At 41.1% G+C, this 17865-nt stretch overlaps 1 protein-coding gene across 2 annotated transcripts in view; it reads right to left on the bottom strand.

The window, feature by feature from the left end:
* Positions 1-17865, bottom strand: part of dock4 (dedicator of cytokinesis 4) — a 118699-nt gene that overhangs the window by 27704 nt on the left and 73130 nt on the right. For both annotated transcript variants that reach the window (XM_017690341.2, XM_017690342.2), the window contains 16 exons: positions 13930-14100; positions 11715-11907; positions 11379-11509; positions 10272-10406; positions 9543-9641; positions 9200-9294; positions 8895-8970; positions 6640-6740; positions 6292-6350; positions 5436-5584; positions 4614-4699; positions 4472-4498; positions 3811-3906; positions 3133-3193; positions 2940-3033; positions 913-1061 (listed from right to left, as the gene is read on the bottom strand). In XM_017690341.2, coding sequence (XP_017545830.1) covers positions 913-1061; positions 2940-3033; positions 3133-3193; positions 3811-3906; positions 4472-4498; positions 4614-4699; positions 5436-5584; positions 6292-6350; positions 6640-6740; positions 8895-8970; positions 9200-9294; positions 9543-9641; positions 10272-10406; positions 11379-11509; positions 11715-11907; positions 13930-14100 — 1722 coding nt within the window. The remainder of the gene's footprint in view (positions 1-912; positions 1062-2939; positions 3034-3132; positions 3194-3810; positions 3907-4471; positions 4499-4613; positions 4700-5435; positions 5585-6291; positions 6351-6639; positions 6741-8894; positions 8971-9199; positions 9295-9542; positions 9642-10271; positions 10407-11378; positions 11510-11714; positions 11908-13929; positions 14101-17865) is intronic.

Below are 17865 nucleotides of genomic sequence, written 5' to 3'. Positions count from 1 at the left end.
AGATATTAACGAAACATCTTAATGTAAGTAATGCATCAACAGAACATCTACAAGATATTTACTTCAGTGTATTCAGAGGCTACTGTTACTTCACTGATATGTTGTTGATGCATTACTGAGTTCATTAATCATCTACAAAAGACTGCTCCAAATAAAGTGTTATCAGTGAATCTGCACCAAAAGATGTCATATGGATCCATTCATGTGGAGCCTCTGTGTCAAAAAAAGTCTACTAAAGCCACTGGAGGAAGAAAGGCAAAGAGGAGGATTTGACTGACGTGAACATTTTGTCACTGATACCAAAACAGGTTTTGATGAGACAAAAGTGTTGCTAACTGGTGATATTGACTGAAATAATCTGGTCAACAATTAAACAGGCTATAAAAGTTGTTGTTAAACTGTGCTTTACTGGCTGATTTGATTGACAGTTGTCAAATATGATTGTCAGTTCTCAACTGTCAAATTCAGAACAACAGCACAAACTAAACCTTAAGTAATACAAACAATGCAGGATCTAAGACGGCCTTCCCCAGCATTATTCCACAGTTTATTTTCATATTTATCATCAGTTCTCTTTAAATAAATATTTACATAACATTCATAAATTATGAAGCCGACGTTTGGATTTATTGTACTTGTTTTTGTTATTTTAACCATGATAGTGTTTCATGTTCAGCCCGTATTGCTAAAATGCAAAAAAAAAGGTAAGCAAATGTAATGTTTCTGTTTGTTCCCTGTAGAGGATGTGGAGGGAGAGAGAGGGTAAAAGAGCAGATTAAAGAAAGAAAGAAAACATGAACTGACTGGTAGAAAGAATTCTTGTATGAGAAACTGAGGCAGAGTGAGTGAGAGAGAAAGAGAGAGCAAGAGAGAGAGAGAGAGAGAGAGAGAAGGCACTGAGATGGAACTGACTTTGCCTCTGTCGAAGTTGTGGATGATGGTGAGATGCAGACACTCTTTCCTCTGCCACTCGCTCTGCATGGGGTAGGTCAGAAACTCCCTCAGTGGACGCTCCGTCCACTCCAGCAGCTCATCATACAGCAGCAGAGTGTAGGCAGCCTCTGACACACAGACACACACAGACACAGTCAGTTATAGACTGTTACAGAAGTTACAAGCTGTTGCATCATTTCTTGAACAAGTTTAGAAATAACACACACACACACACACACAAAGTATATGACACACCAAATTACACATGTTTTATTAACACACAAACTGAAACCCAAGTCAGCTCTTGACAGGATGACCGCAGGGCAAAATCAAGTTACTGAAGCTAAAGTTAACAGAGAGAAATAAATGCACATCGTTCTATTTTCAGATGCTGGGAATAATAACATTTGTTTACATGAAACTTAAGGCCCTGTTTCGGGGCCCACACATTGTGGGTGATAGCTACATAACTTGCACTTTAGTTTTACAGTAGCTATTGATTATTTTAAAGAATTATATAGAATAATTACTAAATCATTCTTTATTCTTCCTTTTACTTCATATTCAATCTTTATGATATGTCAGTGCTGTCATAAGAAAACCTTTTCATATTTTCATCTTTAATTACATGATGTGATGTGAAAATATCAACTGCCCTTTAAATTATTTAAATGCATCATGATTATTTGGAAAGCAAACTTTAAAAGAATTCAGTTAGCTGTGTAATTCTGTACTGACGGTGTTCGGCTGCGTCATTCTGTACTGACGGTGTTCGGCTGCGTCATTCTGTACTGACGGTGTTCGGCTGCGTCATTCTGTACTGACGGTGTTCGGCTGCATCAGTCTGTGCTGACAGTACTTGGCTGCATAATTCTGTGCTGACAGTGTTCGGCTGCATCAGTCTTTGCTGGCGGTGCTCGGCTGTGTCAGTCTGTGCTGACGATGCTTGGCTGCGTCATTCTGTACTGACGGTTTTCGGCTGTGTGTAATTCTGTACTGAAAGTGTTCGGCTGTGTAATTCTGTACTGAAAATGTTCAGCTGTGTAATTCTGTACTGAAAATGTTCGGCTGTGTAATTCTGTACTGAAAGTGTTCAGCTGTGTAATTCTGTACTGAAAGTGTTCGGCTGTGTAATTCTGTACTGACGGTTTTCGGCTGTGTGTAATTCTGTACTGAAAATGTTCAGCTGTGTAATTCTGTACTGAAAGTGTTCGGCTGTGTAATTCTGTACTGAAAGTGTTCGGCTGTGTAATTCTGTACTGAAAATGTTCAGCTGTGTAATTCTGTACTGAAAGTGTTCGGCTGTGTAATTCTGTACTGAAAGTGTTCGGCTGTGTAATTCTGTACTGAAAATGTTCGGCTGTGTAATTCTGTACTGAAAATGTTCAGCTGTGTAATTCTGTACTGAAAATGTTCGGCTGTGTAATTCTGTACTGAAAGTGTTCAGCTGTGTAATTCTGTACTGAAAGTGTTCGGCTGTGTAATTCTGTACTGAAAGTGTTCGGCTGTGTAATTCTGTACTGAAAATGTTCGGCTGTGTAATTCTGTACTGAAAGTGTTCGGCTGTGTAATCCTGTACTGAAAGTGTTCAGCTGTGTAATTCTGTACTGACAATGTTCAGCTGTGTAATTCTGTACTGAAAGTGTTCGGCTGTGTAATTCTGTACTGAAAGTGTTCGGCTGTGTAATTCTGTACTGAAAGTGTTCGGCTGTGTAATTCTGTACTGAAAATGTTCGGCTGTGTAATTCTGTACTGAAAATGTTCGGCTGTGTAATTCTGTACTGAAAGTGTTCGGCTGTGTAATTCTGTACTGAAAGTGTTCGGCTGTGTAATTCTGTACTGAAAGCATTTGGCTGTGTCATTCTGTACTGAAAATGTTCGGCTGTGTAATTCTGTACTGAAAGTGTTCGGCTGTGTAATTCTGTACTGAAAGTGTTCGGCTGTGTAATTCTGTACTGAAAGTGTTCGGCTGTGTAATTCTGCTGTATGATTCAATGTTCAGGTACCTGTAAAATTCTGGGCCTTCAAGTGGAGCTCATAGAGTTTGTGGATGTAGCGAATGTACATCTCCTCTTTATTCAGCTCCGTCTTGTAGAAGTTCTAAACAGCAGATGGAAGCAGAGAACACTTCCTTAACAACACCAGCAAAGACAATATTGCTAATGAATCTAAAAGCGCTACTTAGATTTTTTTAATTACCAGTAGATTAACAGTACAGCCAATTTTTTTCCCATCGACCTCTCCAATCTTCATACAATCCCTAAAAGAAAGAAAGAAAGAAAGAAAAGAAACACACATAGAGAGGGAAGGGTTAGATTGTTAGTTTGATGATGTTGCATAATTGAACCCACTTCTCTGACAGTCTGCAACAGAGTAAGAAGGTCTGACTGCACATTTATTAAACTTAAGACCTCGTGTGCATGTGTATGATTGTGAGTGTCTTTGTGTGTAAAGGTGTGTGTTTAACCTTTTAAGGCTGACGAAAAAGTGCTGCCGTTTCTCATATTATCATGTGATTTCTTAGTACACAGGAGGCAATTTAAAAATTTGTAGCTTTTCATTTAGTCTCACAAACTGTCTTTATAAACAGGAAAATGCATGAATATGAATATAAGTCACACATCAGTCATGTTTTATTGCCAGTCTGATTCAATGAAACAGTTATAAGCTCTGTGCTGTGCTCTAAATGAGCTTGTGTGACGGCTTGGAAGAAGATACAGTAGTCCTGATTCTAAAAAATGAATGCATCACAACTCCTCTGGTGGCAGATTTAAACAAGGGACCATCACCAAATCTCAGAACGGATCTCCAGTGAGATGCTCAGTTTGACAGGATTAAAGCTGTGTATGTGTGCATCAGAGAGCAGCACATTCTCACCTGTAATCCAACAGTCTCTCCATAAGGCGTGTGACAGTGGCGATATGAGAGACTCCACTCTCTCTCCAGGTTTCTCTCTCAATCTTCTTCAGCAGGCTACAGCACACAAACAGAAAAAGAAAAAGAGCATTCCAGTTACTTCAGCCAAATGAATTACAGCTATTCTTACTGCAAAGCATCCTGAAGCATCCTGAAGCAACAAGTTATGTGTCAGATTCTATGCAGGTCAGTAATATTATTATTATTAGATTTAATAAAAAGTAAATGCAGATTTTAACGTAAGTATTACATAAATCAAAGACATACAATATACTTAGAGCAAAATATACAAAAAATATACCTGAAAAATACATAAACAAAAAAGATTAAACAAGGAACAATGAAACAAACACTTATAAACAGTTTCCAAGCTTTGGGCTAAACTGGAGAGTCAGTGATGAATCACACTAGATATAATTCTTTCTAGTCTAGTCACAGCCTTAACCTGGCCCTTTAAGACTAAAAATAAACAAAAATCTATACACGGTTGAATTCTATGTTATAAAAATTTTTTTTCAGATGCCTTTAAAAAATGCATACAGGTGACTGACCCTCTGACACACAGTGTGTGTTACTTCTAACAGCTCATGTAGTGATGATGTATTACTGTGGTGTCTCTTACCTTGGGTATGGGCCAAACAGAGGAATTCTGATCCAGAAAACAAGAATAGAAAAACATGGCTTTAGTGCGTGAGATTATCACATACAGACGACTGTACTGACCATGTTTATATCAAAGAGTCATGTAGTAATCAAATCCTCACATGTTGTTGAAGAGCTCTTTGTAGGTCTCGTCTCCTTTGCCCTCTGACATCAGGCTCTCCAGTTTGTCAATCAGCTTTGCCTCCACCTGAAGACCAAGAGACCAGAGTACAACTCAGTGGTGCTTCTACCTCAAACCATCATAAAAACTTTCAGTATAAGTCAGAAAAACAGCATATAAAACACATAATCCTCCATAAATGCTCAAGCAACGTGAACAGATTGGAGTACATAAGTAAGCGTTAAAGTGCTGCTCTGCTAGTAAAAGTGGAGGATACCTTTTTGTGTGGGAAATCAGTTTCTCTGTTCACACTTAGCTCTTAAGAACTTTTTCATGTGTAATTTCTTTCTGTTCTGTAGGTTCAGCAGCTGGACTGCTTTACTGTTGCTCATATCGCTCCTATTTGAGCTGTTGCATTCAGAGGATCATAAAAAGAAAAGAATGGCATAAACTTCAGTTCCAGTGTTAATTGACACTGGATGTACAAGAATTTCCACAGGTGTTTTTTGAGGAGATCTGTACTCCAGGGTTTTTTTGACCTCATATTGTTTTATTCAAGTTTATTTTTGTATAAAGGCACCTCTACCTCTACTACAGTCACTACATAGGAATGTTTTCACTTAGACAAGTATGGTTTTAGGCCCAATGTGATTTTAGGCTACCGTTCAGCATTATGGGCTGTTTTGTTAGTCTACTTAGATGCTACATGAGGAACATACCACATTTCTTTGGCATCAGATATTTTTGGAACGTTTTATGAGTCTGATGGGATGCCTACTGCATGGTTTGCTTTGCCAGCCTGATGTCTGAGTGATGTCATCACCTGTTTGAAGTTGCCACTGCGGCGTTCCTCACTGTCCATCATGTCATGGAAGACAGGGATGAGGACGTTCCTCAGGTCTGGCTGAGGCACAAGAGTGACCTCCAGGAATGGACCAATCAGTGAAGGGATCAGATTCACTTTATAATCCCCTAGAAAATCAAACGTGAACAAAGCGGTGGGATTTTAGCATCTGTACCAGTCAGGAACCAATTTCACTAAACAAATGTCTGTCTGTATTACACTTCATTCCATTTTTAATCATTTTAATGATATTATGATAAAAGATGAGCCAGTGAGGAGACTTCTGTGATGTGCTCACACTTCAGTTCATTACTGTCATATGTATTAGTTTCCTGTGTAGTTCACTAGTTAGGAGTTAGTGGTGCACAACTCCTGAGATATGGCTTAAATATTATACCACAATTCTTCAAGAACTTTTCTTGATACAGAATATGACATCTGATGAGTTGGAACCAGTAGTGCTACATATATATATACATACTGTGTACGTGTGTGTGTGTGTGTGTGTGTGTGTGTGTGTGTGTATTCCTGTTACCCTGGGGATCTAGTCAGTGCCCTAATTCATATCCACTATGTACTGGTTCACTCACTACATAGGGAACTAATGAGTGAATTGAGACACAACTTGCAACCTGGATCTTGAAGGGCACCTAGTAACCATAATTATTATACATGCTGACCTATCTGAGGGCAAAAGGGCAGGCGCTCAACTCCTTTTAGGGTGTATCTGGGCACATGCCTGAGTGTGTATGTGTGTGTGTGTGTGTGTGTGTGTGTGTGTGTGTGTGTGTGTGTGTGTGTGTGTGTGTGTGTGTGTGTGTTTTAAATTGCTCACCCAGATTCTGCCACATGCTGAAGATCTCACAGCCGATCATCACCCGCATGTCTCCATATCTTCATAATTATAAAAACAGCAATTCATTGAACATGGAAGAACGGCAAGAGCTGAGATACATTCTATTCACAATGTGCAATTCACTGTTATAGTAAAACAGGTAATTAGACAAAGCTTAAGCGATGGATTCTTGAAACCAATTCTAACAAGACAGCAATTCTTAAGGTGAGCCTATGCTCACTTGTTAATACTACTTTAAATGCTGCATGCAGTGCATGACAATCTGAAACCTTTTCCAGGAGTTCTCTATTGGATTTCTGATTGTGTAGAAAAATGGAAGCTGCTCACTTTTCCAGCACTTTCTTCCTTTTGGACGGAGGGAACATCTCAAGCTGGAGGCACGGCTGAATAATGAATATTATCGAAAGATAAAAATAGGACTCCCACACCTAAAAGAGAAAGTATAGTGTAAATATATACAGACTTCTACAAAAGTTTGAACATCCCTGGTCAAATTGCATATTTTGTTGACTTCAGTGAAAATAAGTGAAAATAATTCAACACATCCTCTACAGGGAACACAGCACTTGTTCCTTATAGATGAATAAAATATAAATATGATAAATATGGCACTTTTTTTAGTGTACTGTTTCTATTTATTTGCTGAGTTTAACATATTAGAAAGAAATAAACATGAAATCGAAAATGTGGCATAACTTTTGCACAGACCACACTTTGTTTTATTTTTGTTTATTATTGTTAAATCCAGCAAAAAGCTGTGTTAATTTATTTTCACTTAGAAAAACAACAAAACATAGTATTTGAACTGTTGCATATGACTGAATATCTAAATATCACTGTCTACACTGCAGACATAGTCAAACACACTGAAGGGTGGACAGCTAAGATCAAGTTCCCTATCAGTGCCACATATAAAAGTGTTATATTGCAGTTGTATGAAGTAAGTAATATAATTCAGACTTACACTGTAATTGAATGCTGCTGTTACATGTGTATCAAAATGTTGTTGTAAAATAATGAATCACTGTGTTAAACAGCCAGTAGCCTCTTACTTTTCACGCAGCACTTTATTTGATTCATGTTTTTTAAAAAGGCAACTGATTTCTAACTCAAGACTTTTATATGCATGTTCGGCCCATAGAGCAAATGATGGTCACAAGATCAAAAAAGTTAGATTTATTAAGATTTAAGATTATATTACTATTAAGTGGGAATCACTCCCTGGCCTTTGGATAAAAGGAGTGTCATTCTCCCCTGAAAAAATATTGTTTAATATAAAGAAAAAAATCTAAACTGTTTGAAGAAAAAAAAAAAAACAGTATTTTTTTATATACTTCAAATTCAGGACAGAAAACTGAGTTACTGACTATTATTAACAATCTAACTTCTGAATGATCTAATTTCTGAGTGAATGTATTACTTTTCGTACTTTACTCACCTGTGTACTTTTTTGATCTTACTGTATAGCCACTAGAGGGCTGCTATCTGATTTGAGTCTGACAGGGCCCAATAAAATATTGGGTTTGGAATGTTTTTTTTCCCCACACGCAGCATTGTGCTTGTGTTTGTTTACTAAGGACTGTTTTTTTTTTTTTGGTGATGTAGACTTGTAAATCTTGCACACTTGCGTGCCTTCTCTCTCTCTCTCTCTCTCTCGCTCTCTCTCGCTCTCTCTCGCTCTCTCTCGCTCTCTCTCTCTCTCTCTCGCTCTCTCTCGCTCTCTCTCGCTCTCTCTCGCTCTCTCTCGCTCTCTCTCGCTCTCTCTCCCTCCCACAGAGGTTGATGAATTCTTTCCATTTTGCTATCCAAGCTCACCCGAAGTGTGTTAAGCATTCCTGAAAGTAGCTTCAGAAGCGAACAGAGGAACATTTTAACAATTTATGAGAGGAGGGTGGACAAGTGCTCCATAATCAGTACTGACAGCGTATTATAGATGAGCAAAATACCAGTTTATCTCAACAACACAAAAAGCACTGTAAAGCTGCATCTGCACTAATCCATCTGTTAGTGCACTGAAGATGAAGTTAGCTTCATGTTCCATTCCTCCTTAAATGGCACTGCCAGAATGTAACTGCTGCACCATTTAAGGTGGATGAAATTCTTGAATAAGACTCTGATCAATAAGAAACTTCAGCCTTGCCCATTTAAGCAGGTTCAGGTTGGGCTACAACTGCATGCCCATGCAGACCTCTAATGAGCACTGCTGGGGTGGGTGAGTTTGTAGTTTTAAATAATATTTTTTTTTCTACATGTAATTTTAATTTAATAAAATTTAATGAACACTGACAAAAAAAGAGGATGTTATTTATGTTGTCTCCATGGCTAATAGAAAGTACTAATGATAATTTGACCAATTTGGCTGTAAAGAAATGAGAATCAGCCACAAATATTCAGATCTGTCAGTCTCTAGCACAAACATATAACAACATACTTCAATATAATTCACAGGGATCATGACAGTCATGAGGTTTCAGAAATAAAAGGAAAGGAACAGCCTGGCTGCTTCCAGGGAGGAGAAGAAAGATGAGACTAATATGGTTGAAATGCACAGACTGACGCATCGGCATGCAATTTTCTCATACCTTGAAGTCAAATTTCTCATTAAGGAAGTTGTTGCGCAGCGTGTCAGAAAGATAGAGCACCGTGGTGATGATCACACTACAAACAAGTAGGAAAAACACGGTTTTTCACAGCAGATTACAGCAGAATGAAACTCACAACATAAGACAAACTTCTTCTAAACCTGCGTCATTTAGCATTTGTTCCTATAGGCCTGTTTCATATTCAGCTTGAATTTGATGTGCTAAAACAGGAAATCCACTTAAGTATGCAGTGCTTTGGTCCTCAAGGACTGGACCTTAAAAGCCCTTTAGCCTACTGAACTTACTTATTAGTGACCAATCTCATGACTGTCCAGTCTTTAGGGAACATGTCTGGCCGGATGAGAATTCTAAAGACAGTGAACAGCTGCAGGAGAAAATTCTGGAACAGAAGAAGCCGGAAACACAACAAAGTTCAAGAGTCGTCAGAAAAACAGCTCATGCTTTTGAAACACACACATAAAAATAGACGTTTACTCATTTCGGTGTTGTAAAAACAAACTGTGGTTTGAACAACTGATCAACTGATTTGCCATCATTGGTACAAGTGAGTGGAGAAGGGCAGAATAAACAGGATCCTCTATAGGACTGTTTAGTGAGAGTGGGTCGGAGGGGATTCAGTAAACTTACCGCCAGCTCATCTTTACTGGGGAAGCGGCTCAGGAGCTGCTGGTAGTCCTTATCACTCAACTGCCTCAGCAGAGTGAGCAAACAGGCCACGAATTCACCCTACACATAAAAACTGCCTCTAAACACACTGTAGAAATGCTTCAAACAATAATGAATAACTATAAACATCACCATGAACATATAAACGTCATTCAGAGCAACTTGTGAAATGTGGCGCTATAACGAAACTAATCAGAATTGTTCCCAGTAGTGGTCATAGGAACCAGATGTCTGAAGAGTTTAATGCCTCTGAAAGCTCCTTCAAAGAAAATTATTACAAAAAAAAATGTTTATGAATGCGCTGCTTCATGCCTCAGACATGTGTTTTATGATAGTTTTGAGACAAAACAACCCCCATTTATTTATTTTTTTCCCACTATTTTACCATGATCCGTATTACATTTAAAACTCTGAAGACATGCATATGCTCACTGCTCAGTTTGAATAGTAAATGAAATTGTTATATTTGTGTTGTAGACATTGTGACCTCTGGTTCCTATCAACACCAATGTGAAGAAAAGGGCTGGTTTCTCTAGTGAACCATTTCACATTAAACCACTCTGAATGTCTCAGACACAGCTGCATTACACTACAAAGCTGCATTAATGATACTCTCCAACTGAAATGCTTCACTGTCTAGATCTGGGCTTATAGAGTATCTTTAAGTGCGTGGTATATGAGGTCACTCACGGTGACGTCCTGATACTGCAGACGCAGTGAGGTGGCTGCTGGCTGGGGTCGATTAGTGACCTCCAGTATAGTCCTCAGTAATACTCCAGACAGACTGTCCATGATTACATTCACTTCCTCAGACACAACACAGTCCTACACGCTCACACACACACACACACACACACACACACACACACACACACACACACACACACACACACACACACACACAGAAAGGGAACACAAAAGAACTCACCAAGTTCTAATTAGGCACAGATTCTTTGCTAACAAGGATTGGAGGCTTGACTGGCATTGTGCAATTATGTCCGGCAATTTGAAAAGAGGTGTTAATTCTGACAATGTATGACAGAAATACCTGATGACTGAAAACAGTACTAGTAGCTTCTCAGCAGGCCTGAATTTTGTCTGTCCTTCTGTTTATATTACAGTATGTTATGTGCGCGAAGACTGAGGCATGCAGTGTGCACAATGCTGACTGGTAGGTATAAGCTTCCATTTCTTGTTAGCTACATTCGCTTCAAAGCTCCAGTGCAAAACTAACAAGCGAACACCACACACCAACATTTCTGTGCTGATTGACTATCTGGTCACATGCAAAAGTTTGGGCATCCCCGTCAAATCACAAAATCTAAGCCAAATGAAAATCAGTTAACATATTCTCTACAGAGAACACAATTCAAATGCACAATGACTGTTTAAGTAAAAAATAAATACATTTAAAATAAAAACACAAAATGTGGCCTGTGAGAAAGTTATGACACATTTTAGAAATTATGTTTTATTTTCCCCCAATATGTTAAAAATTGAAACCTTCGAGCGATAGATTTTCTCGACTTTTTTCACTTACAAAATCAACAAAATGTGTCATTTGACCACGGGTGCTCAAACTTTTGCCTACGGCTTTATTTGGGGGATTCTGTATTTTTTTAAAAACATGCTCAATATCAGTGGAATGATATTATAAGCTCATAACAAGAAATATTACATAAATCAGTGACAATCAAGATTTTACTTGCAAATTTACCATTTTTTGCAGTGTGTTGTCCCTGTTAGATACAGTAAAATGAGCTACTGAAGAGAAGCGTTTGAAGCTGGAACACTTACTGTGTTGGGGTCTTTGTGGACCAGAGACAGCATGCTGGTAAGGATATTAGCACAAAGAACCAGCTCCTTCTGCTCCTGCAGGTATGTGCGGAGAAGATGGAGAACCACAGGCAGCAACACACACCGCGACTCTGCAAAAAAAAACACACACACACAGACACCGACATTACCTCACAGTCTGTCCTACTAATGCAATATTGAAGTAATCACTAAAAATACACAAATTACAGGCCTAAGAGCAAACAATAAGTAATATTTTCTATTATAACTAACCTCTTCCTGTACACTGATTCAGTCTGAGAGCAGAGATAATATAATGTTATTTGGAATGTGCACCTGCGTTGGTGTAGAGTGGGCTCTCCACAGTCTTGGCCATGCACTGCAGCTTGACGGCCTGCAGGGGGCACTCTGTGTGCGTGTTTGCAGGCAGGCTGCTGAGTGTGTCTCGGGCCAGGTTCGCCACCTCCCGCACATTAAACACTTTCAACAGCTCACAACACACAGTAGGGAAAGACCTCAGAAATACAGCCTGAGGACACACACACACACACACACACACACACAGACACAGACACAGAGTGCAAAAATGAATAAAATACATGAAATATCCATTAGCGTGAAATGGATGGGTTATTACTATGGATGTAAGAATGTGTTCTGAAGGTGATACCAATTAAAAAATAATAAATAAATAAGGTTATTAACTACAAGTTACTCATATTTCAGGAGATGCTTCTGAGGAGATTAGCTATATAATGACTACTCCTGAGTCCAGACCTCAATATCACTGAATGTGTCTGGGATTACGTTGATGGGATCGTGAGAAGCAGAAAATACAAAAACACCATTCTAACAGCTAACACTGAACTTAAAGTGTGGAAAAATATCTTTTCAGATTTCCTTATTAAACTAAATAAAGCTGTAATCAAGTCAAAAAGTGAAAGAGAGAAAAATGTGATATTGTATTTCATTTTTGGTGCTTCTGTGTGATTTTCTTTTATCCCTTGTGTGGTGTTGGGGTCTGTGGGAACCATTTTGAATGTCTACCAAAAGAAAAACTATGCAATTTATTATTATTTCAACCTCAGATTCCTTAGTCTTTGCTCATTTGCTGTGAAGAACATATAAAATAACACATTTTTCAGTGTGTTCACACTGAATTTGTGTTATGTAGAGAAGTCTTGCACATTTGCATTCAGTAGATGCCCAAAAGCTCCTACTGTAAACAACATTCAAGTCAACGTCTTTTCTGTGCAGAAGTGCAGAAGATACGTTGGATTTGTCCATGTTAATCAACAGCACAGGACGTGCACATAAAGATAAGTTAGGTGGCGCATTCCTTTATAGGAAGAGCCTCCATACAGCCTTCATAGTGAAACATGCAGACTGTGCTCAGTGGAGGACATCAAACACATACATATATATGTATGTATGTATGTATGTGTATATATTTATATATATATATGGCACATATATGTGCACACACTCACACTCAAAAGCTTTAGTATAAATACAGTGTGCGCAGTGACACAGGACTGGCACTGTTTCTGCAGCCTCTGTGTGCTGCGGATTAGTCGCGGGTAGCCGGAGATGCTTTGTGTCCTCAGGCATGTTTAATTGAAATCTGCTCTCCTGCTGCGTCGCCATAACAAGCATGAACCCGCACACACGCCTGCATGTGTTTATTACAAAATCAAAATATGTGCTTTCATACAGTGTGTGGATGAGAGAGAGAGAGAGAGAGAGAGAGAGAGAGAGAGAGAGAGTGTGTGTGTGTGTGTGTGTGTGTGTGTGTGTGTGGCCATTAATATTCATGGCGTGTGTACATTTGTTTTCTAAGGCATGCAGAGCTACCCTGCGCACACACACACACGCGCACACACACACACTGCTGCCGGTACTGAGCACAGTGGCTGCCGAGAGTGTGAAACTGCGTGAGAGACTGTAAACAGACTCAGTGTGAAAACAAGTGCGCACACATCTCTGTTCCACCTGTATGTGTAGGTGTGTGTGTGTGTTTCTCATGTGCGTGTATTAGGGTTGCATACGTCACAGAATTTATCACATTATCCCAGAGTCACCTCTGTTCTGCTTTCCTTGAAGTTCAATAAATACATTGTCAAATATCAGCCAAATCAAATATTGTTAAGCAAATATCTGCAGATTCGATTGTCACTGTGCATCAAAAGGCATAAGGAGGTGCAGACAGCCATGAGAGGGAATATTCCAAGATGCATGGTGAATTTTTTTTTTCAGCCAAAAGAGACAATAAGATGAAAATACTGACCCAAGACAAGATCAAACAGGACTATAATGTCTCAAAATCTAACATTTAGCATGTGGTGTACATCAGACTGTCCGCTGACCTGTTAGGGCAAAGAGAACATCATAGCCTGACACAAACTGAAACATGAGAAAAGTTCTTCTGCTGTGCATATTTACCGCGAAACGCAGTACCTGACACTAGAGCTCAACGCTTGGACCACTCGGTGGTAATGACTGATAGACTGGTTAAAATGAACAGTCGTGCAACCCCTAGTGTGTTTCTCACCTGCGTGTGTGTGACGGGGCTGATTCCTTTGCTCTGGTGGGAGAGGAACAGGTGGATTGATTTGAAGAGTTCGTGAACAGAACAGCGGAACTCCTCCTCTGCCTGCGCCGCTGTGGCTGCAGCATACAGCATGCGTGACTGCACGATGTACTTAAACAGGTACTCTGCAGCCTGCACGCACACGCACGCACGCACACACGCACACACACACACACACACACACACACACAGAGAAAACATTACAGTAAATTACAACCTTTTTTTAATAGTTACTCACACATATAACACACTTAAAGAAGTATTGTGAATAAAAGTATTTAAAATGGAATTTGTCCTGTTGTCCAGCACTATGTCCACAGTAAAATCTCTCCGTCTGACTGGATTCCTTGACCAGCTTTAGTCTCTCACTACGATACCCAGAATGCACTAGGCAAAGAAAGTATTCCCCTTCACTTCTTCTCTTATGATTTCTGCACAGTGGTTTGATTCAGAATAGTTCACAGTGATGGTAATAGGAACCAGATGTCCAGGAACCTTGGGCTGTATTCATGAAAGTGTCAAGAAAAGTCATGAGAAATTGTTATTCTTCAAATAAGAGTCCTCTTATTTTCATTTATTAACAGTTTTCTTAAGAATAATTGTAAGAGCAAGTGGTATTCCTGAAAATATTATGTAGCCTCACACTTGTCTTAGGCTGTAAGAGTTGACAAGATGAGCATCTAAACTTATCACGGACGCTGCCTCGGCTGCTCCTGCCCATCCTCTGGCACTCCATAATTATCATATTTTCCAGTGAGGATTTTTTCCTGTTGGCTGTATCTTCAACTATCACATCTAGCTCAAAATGTTCAGTTCAAAATGTATCTTGCGTCATTTATGGTATGTGATAATGCCACGTAGCATACATAAGAAAACAATGAAGTTTTTTAACAAAACCTTAAGAAAGTAATTACGATTATCTTAAGACGATATTATATCTGTTTTCAAGAATTGCGTTTAAGAACAATCTTACAAACCTTGTGTTAGTGTTTGTCTTAAGAACCTTTGCAATTTCTTCCTTAAGAAAGCTTTTGGGAATCCGGCCCCAGATGTAACTACTTAGCTATGTAGCTATTACGTGAAATGGTTATGAATCTGATGAATCTGATGAGACATTGCTGTACGGTAGTTTTATTTTGGCCTAAAACATATTTTTTAAACACATTAATGGCAGAGAGGCACATGCAGGACTTTGTTTCTAAAGAAATGACTGTTATTTCAGTTTACCACAATTTGACCTTCAACACTGCATCTTAACACTGGACACGTGTAGGGTCACTGTTCATTTTGGACAGGAAATAAAATGGCTGTATTTGTTTTGTAGAGATCCTGCATTCTTATCAGTAAATTTGACTTTGTTTACATCTCAAGCATCCTATTATACAGGCGCTTTGGAAAATCAGTGGAATTCCCCTTTAACATTTATTGTTACATTTTATTCCACCATGAAACATGAGACGTCAGTGGCAATCACTTGATCCTAACTTGGCCTAAAAGTACAACCCCGAGCTCTGAGGCTCTGCAGCCAGCACAACACACTTCTGCTCGATGTTTGTCACGTTTGATGGAAGACAACATTTTATTGCTTCCAAAATCACAAGTGTTTGAAAGGTGTGAGCAAACATGGAAGTATTTCACAGCCAGGCGGTCTCACACTGGAAAACGGCGCAGGCTCAGGAACAGAGAGTCGCGCTGGCTTTCTGGAGCCCTTTATGAAGTCCTGTTCTTAAACAGGATACGCTTATGAAAGAGGTGCCAGCAGCGTCTTCATTCTGAGGGTGAACGAGAGGGTAAAGATGCTGAATGCTGATGAAGGTTATTCAGAGCTGCCAGCACACTGAGCTCTGAGGAACAGGATACACACCCAGCGGGCGGGAGGGGGGCTGGCGGGAGAGGGGTACGTACATATGTGCATTTGTTTTGTGTGTGTGTGGTTGTTTTGTTTGTCTATGTGTGAATGTGTGAGAGTGTGTGAATGCGAGAGAGAGTGGGGGGGAGAGAGAGAGAGAGAGAGAAAGACTGACAAAATGAAAAATGGAAATGGAGAGAGAGAAAGAGAGAAAGAGGGAAAGAGAAAGGGGATAGAGAAACGAGAGGCAGAAATAGTGGGAGTGTAAGTGAGGGAAAGAAAAGATAGAAAGAGTGAGTAAAAAGGTGAAAGAGTAGGAGAGAGAGAGAGAGGAGGAGAGGAAGAGAGAAAGAGAAAAACACAAAGTGAAAAACAAATGGAGAGAAAGAGAGAAAGAGGGAAAGAGAAAGGGGATAGAGAGAGAAGAGAGGCAGAAAGAGGGGGAGTGTAAGAGAGAAAGAAAGTGTAAGGGGGAGCGAGGAGGCGGACGCACACGCTGAGATAAGCGAGATTTATTAGGGGCAAATCCAGGGTCGTGGTCAAAACAGTCCAGGGTCAGTGAGCCGACACGTACAGACTTAGGGTAAGACATCTCAAGAATTAACACAAACGAAGACCAGGTACAAAGACACGATACAAAGGTACAAAGATACAAAGACTGGCAAACGGAAGGGGCAAACACAGGGCTTAAATACACGGAACAATGAGGGACAGGTGATAACAATCAGGGGCGGAGTTACAAGACCAAAACATGAGCACATGGACAGGACTGGGAGGAGCCAACCGTGACAGAACCCCCCCCCAAAGGCACGCACACCGGGCGTGCCACACAGAACAAAACAAACCAACCCAACAAAAAAGCGAAACCCAGAGAAAGACAAAACTAAACTAAACAGGCACAGACCCCGAAGCCAGAGCAAGGCAGGAAACGGGCACAGAGGCAGAAACGGGCACAGAGGCAGAAACGGAACCACAAGGCACAGGAACAGACACAGACGGAGACACACCAGACACAGGAACAGACGAAACAGAACGAGGACAAAAAACGGAGGGAGGACGAGGAGGCACAACACAAAACGACGCCGAACGAGAGACGACCGGAGACACAGGACGAGGAAAACAAGAACGAACAACAGACCACGCAAAAGACAGGGGAACAGGCACCAGGACTGACACAGGAACGAAAACGGGCACGGAAACAGAAACAGGAACAGAAACAAAAGGAGACACAGGAACGGGAACCACAACGGGAAAGGGAACTGAGACAGACACAACAGTAGGGAAAAGGACAAAACCAGGTACAGAACAAGGCAGAAACAAAGGAACGGAAACAGACACAGAAGGCACAGAAGGACCACGGGGAACAGGGACAGAAACGGGATTCCCAGGGGGAACAGACACAGACGAGGGCGGGATGGGTGGGAACAAAGGGGATGTAACGTCCACGGAGGCAGGCGGGCCTGCTGCGACGTCCACGGAGGCAGGCGGGCCTGCTGCGACGTCCACGGAGGCAGGCGGGCCTGCTGCGACGTCCACGGAGGCAGGCGGGCCTGCTGCGACGTCCACGGAGGCAGGCGGGCCTGCTGCGACGTCCACGGAGGCAGGCGCGGCGACTGGCGGCGGGTCCGGGGGATCAGGAGTGCCGCGGGGTGCGGCCACGGGATCAGAAGTGCCGCGGGGTGCGGCCACGGGATCAGAAGTGCCGCGGGGTGCGGCCACGGGATCAGAAGTGCCGCGGGGTGCGGCCACGGGATCAGAAGTGCCGCGGGTTGCGGCCACGGGATTGGGCTTTCGGGCTGGGGACCTCTGCTCCAACCTGGAGGAACACACAGATACTGGACCCACTCGGCCGTTCCCAAAGCTCACTCGAGCGATTGGCAGCTCGCAGTGACGCTTGCGAACGAGCCGAGTACCAACAAACGGGTCATCTGAATGCTCCTTCTGTCTGACACCGTCTTGCACTGCAGGTCGCTCCTCCCTGCAGTGGCGCTCAAGACGGGCAGACCCAAGGCGCTTACCTGAGCTCTCGCCTCCCGGACACAAGGCGG

The sequence above is a fragment of the Pygocentrus nattereri genome, chromosome 8 (assembly GCF_015220715.1).
Source record: "Pygocentrus nattereri isolate fPygNat1 chromosome 8, fPygNat1.pri, whole genome shotgun sequence".
Taxonomy (NCBI): Eukaryota; Metazoa; Chordata; class Actinopteri; order Characiformes; family Serrasalmidae; genus Pygocentrus; species Pygocentrus nattereri.
The sequence above is the reverse complement of the archived record's forward strand: the minus strand, read 5'-3'. Positions and strand labels throughout refer to the sequence as shown.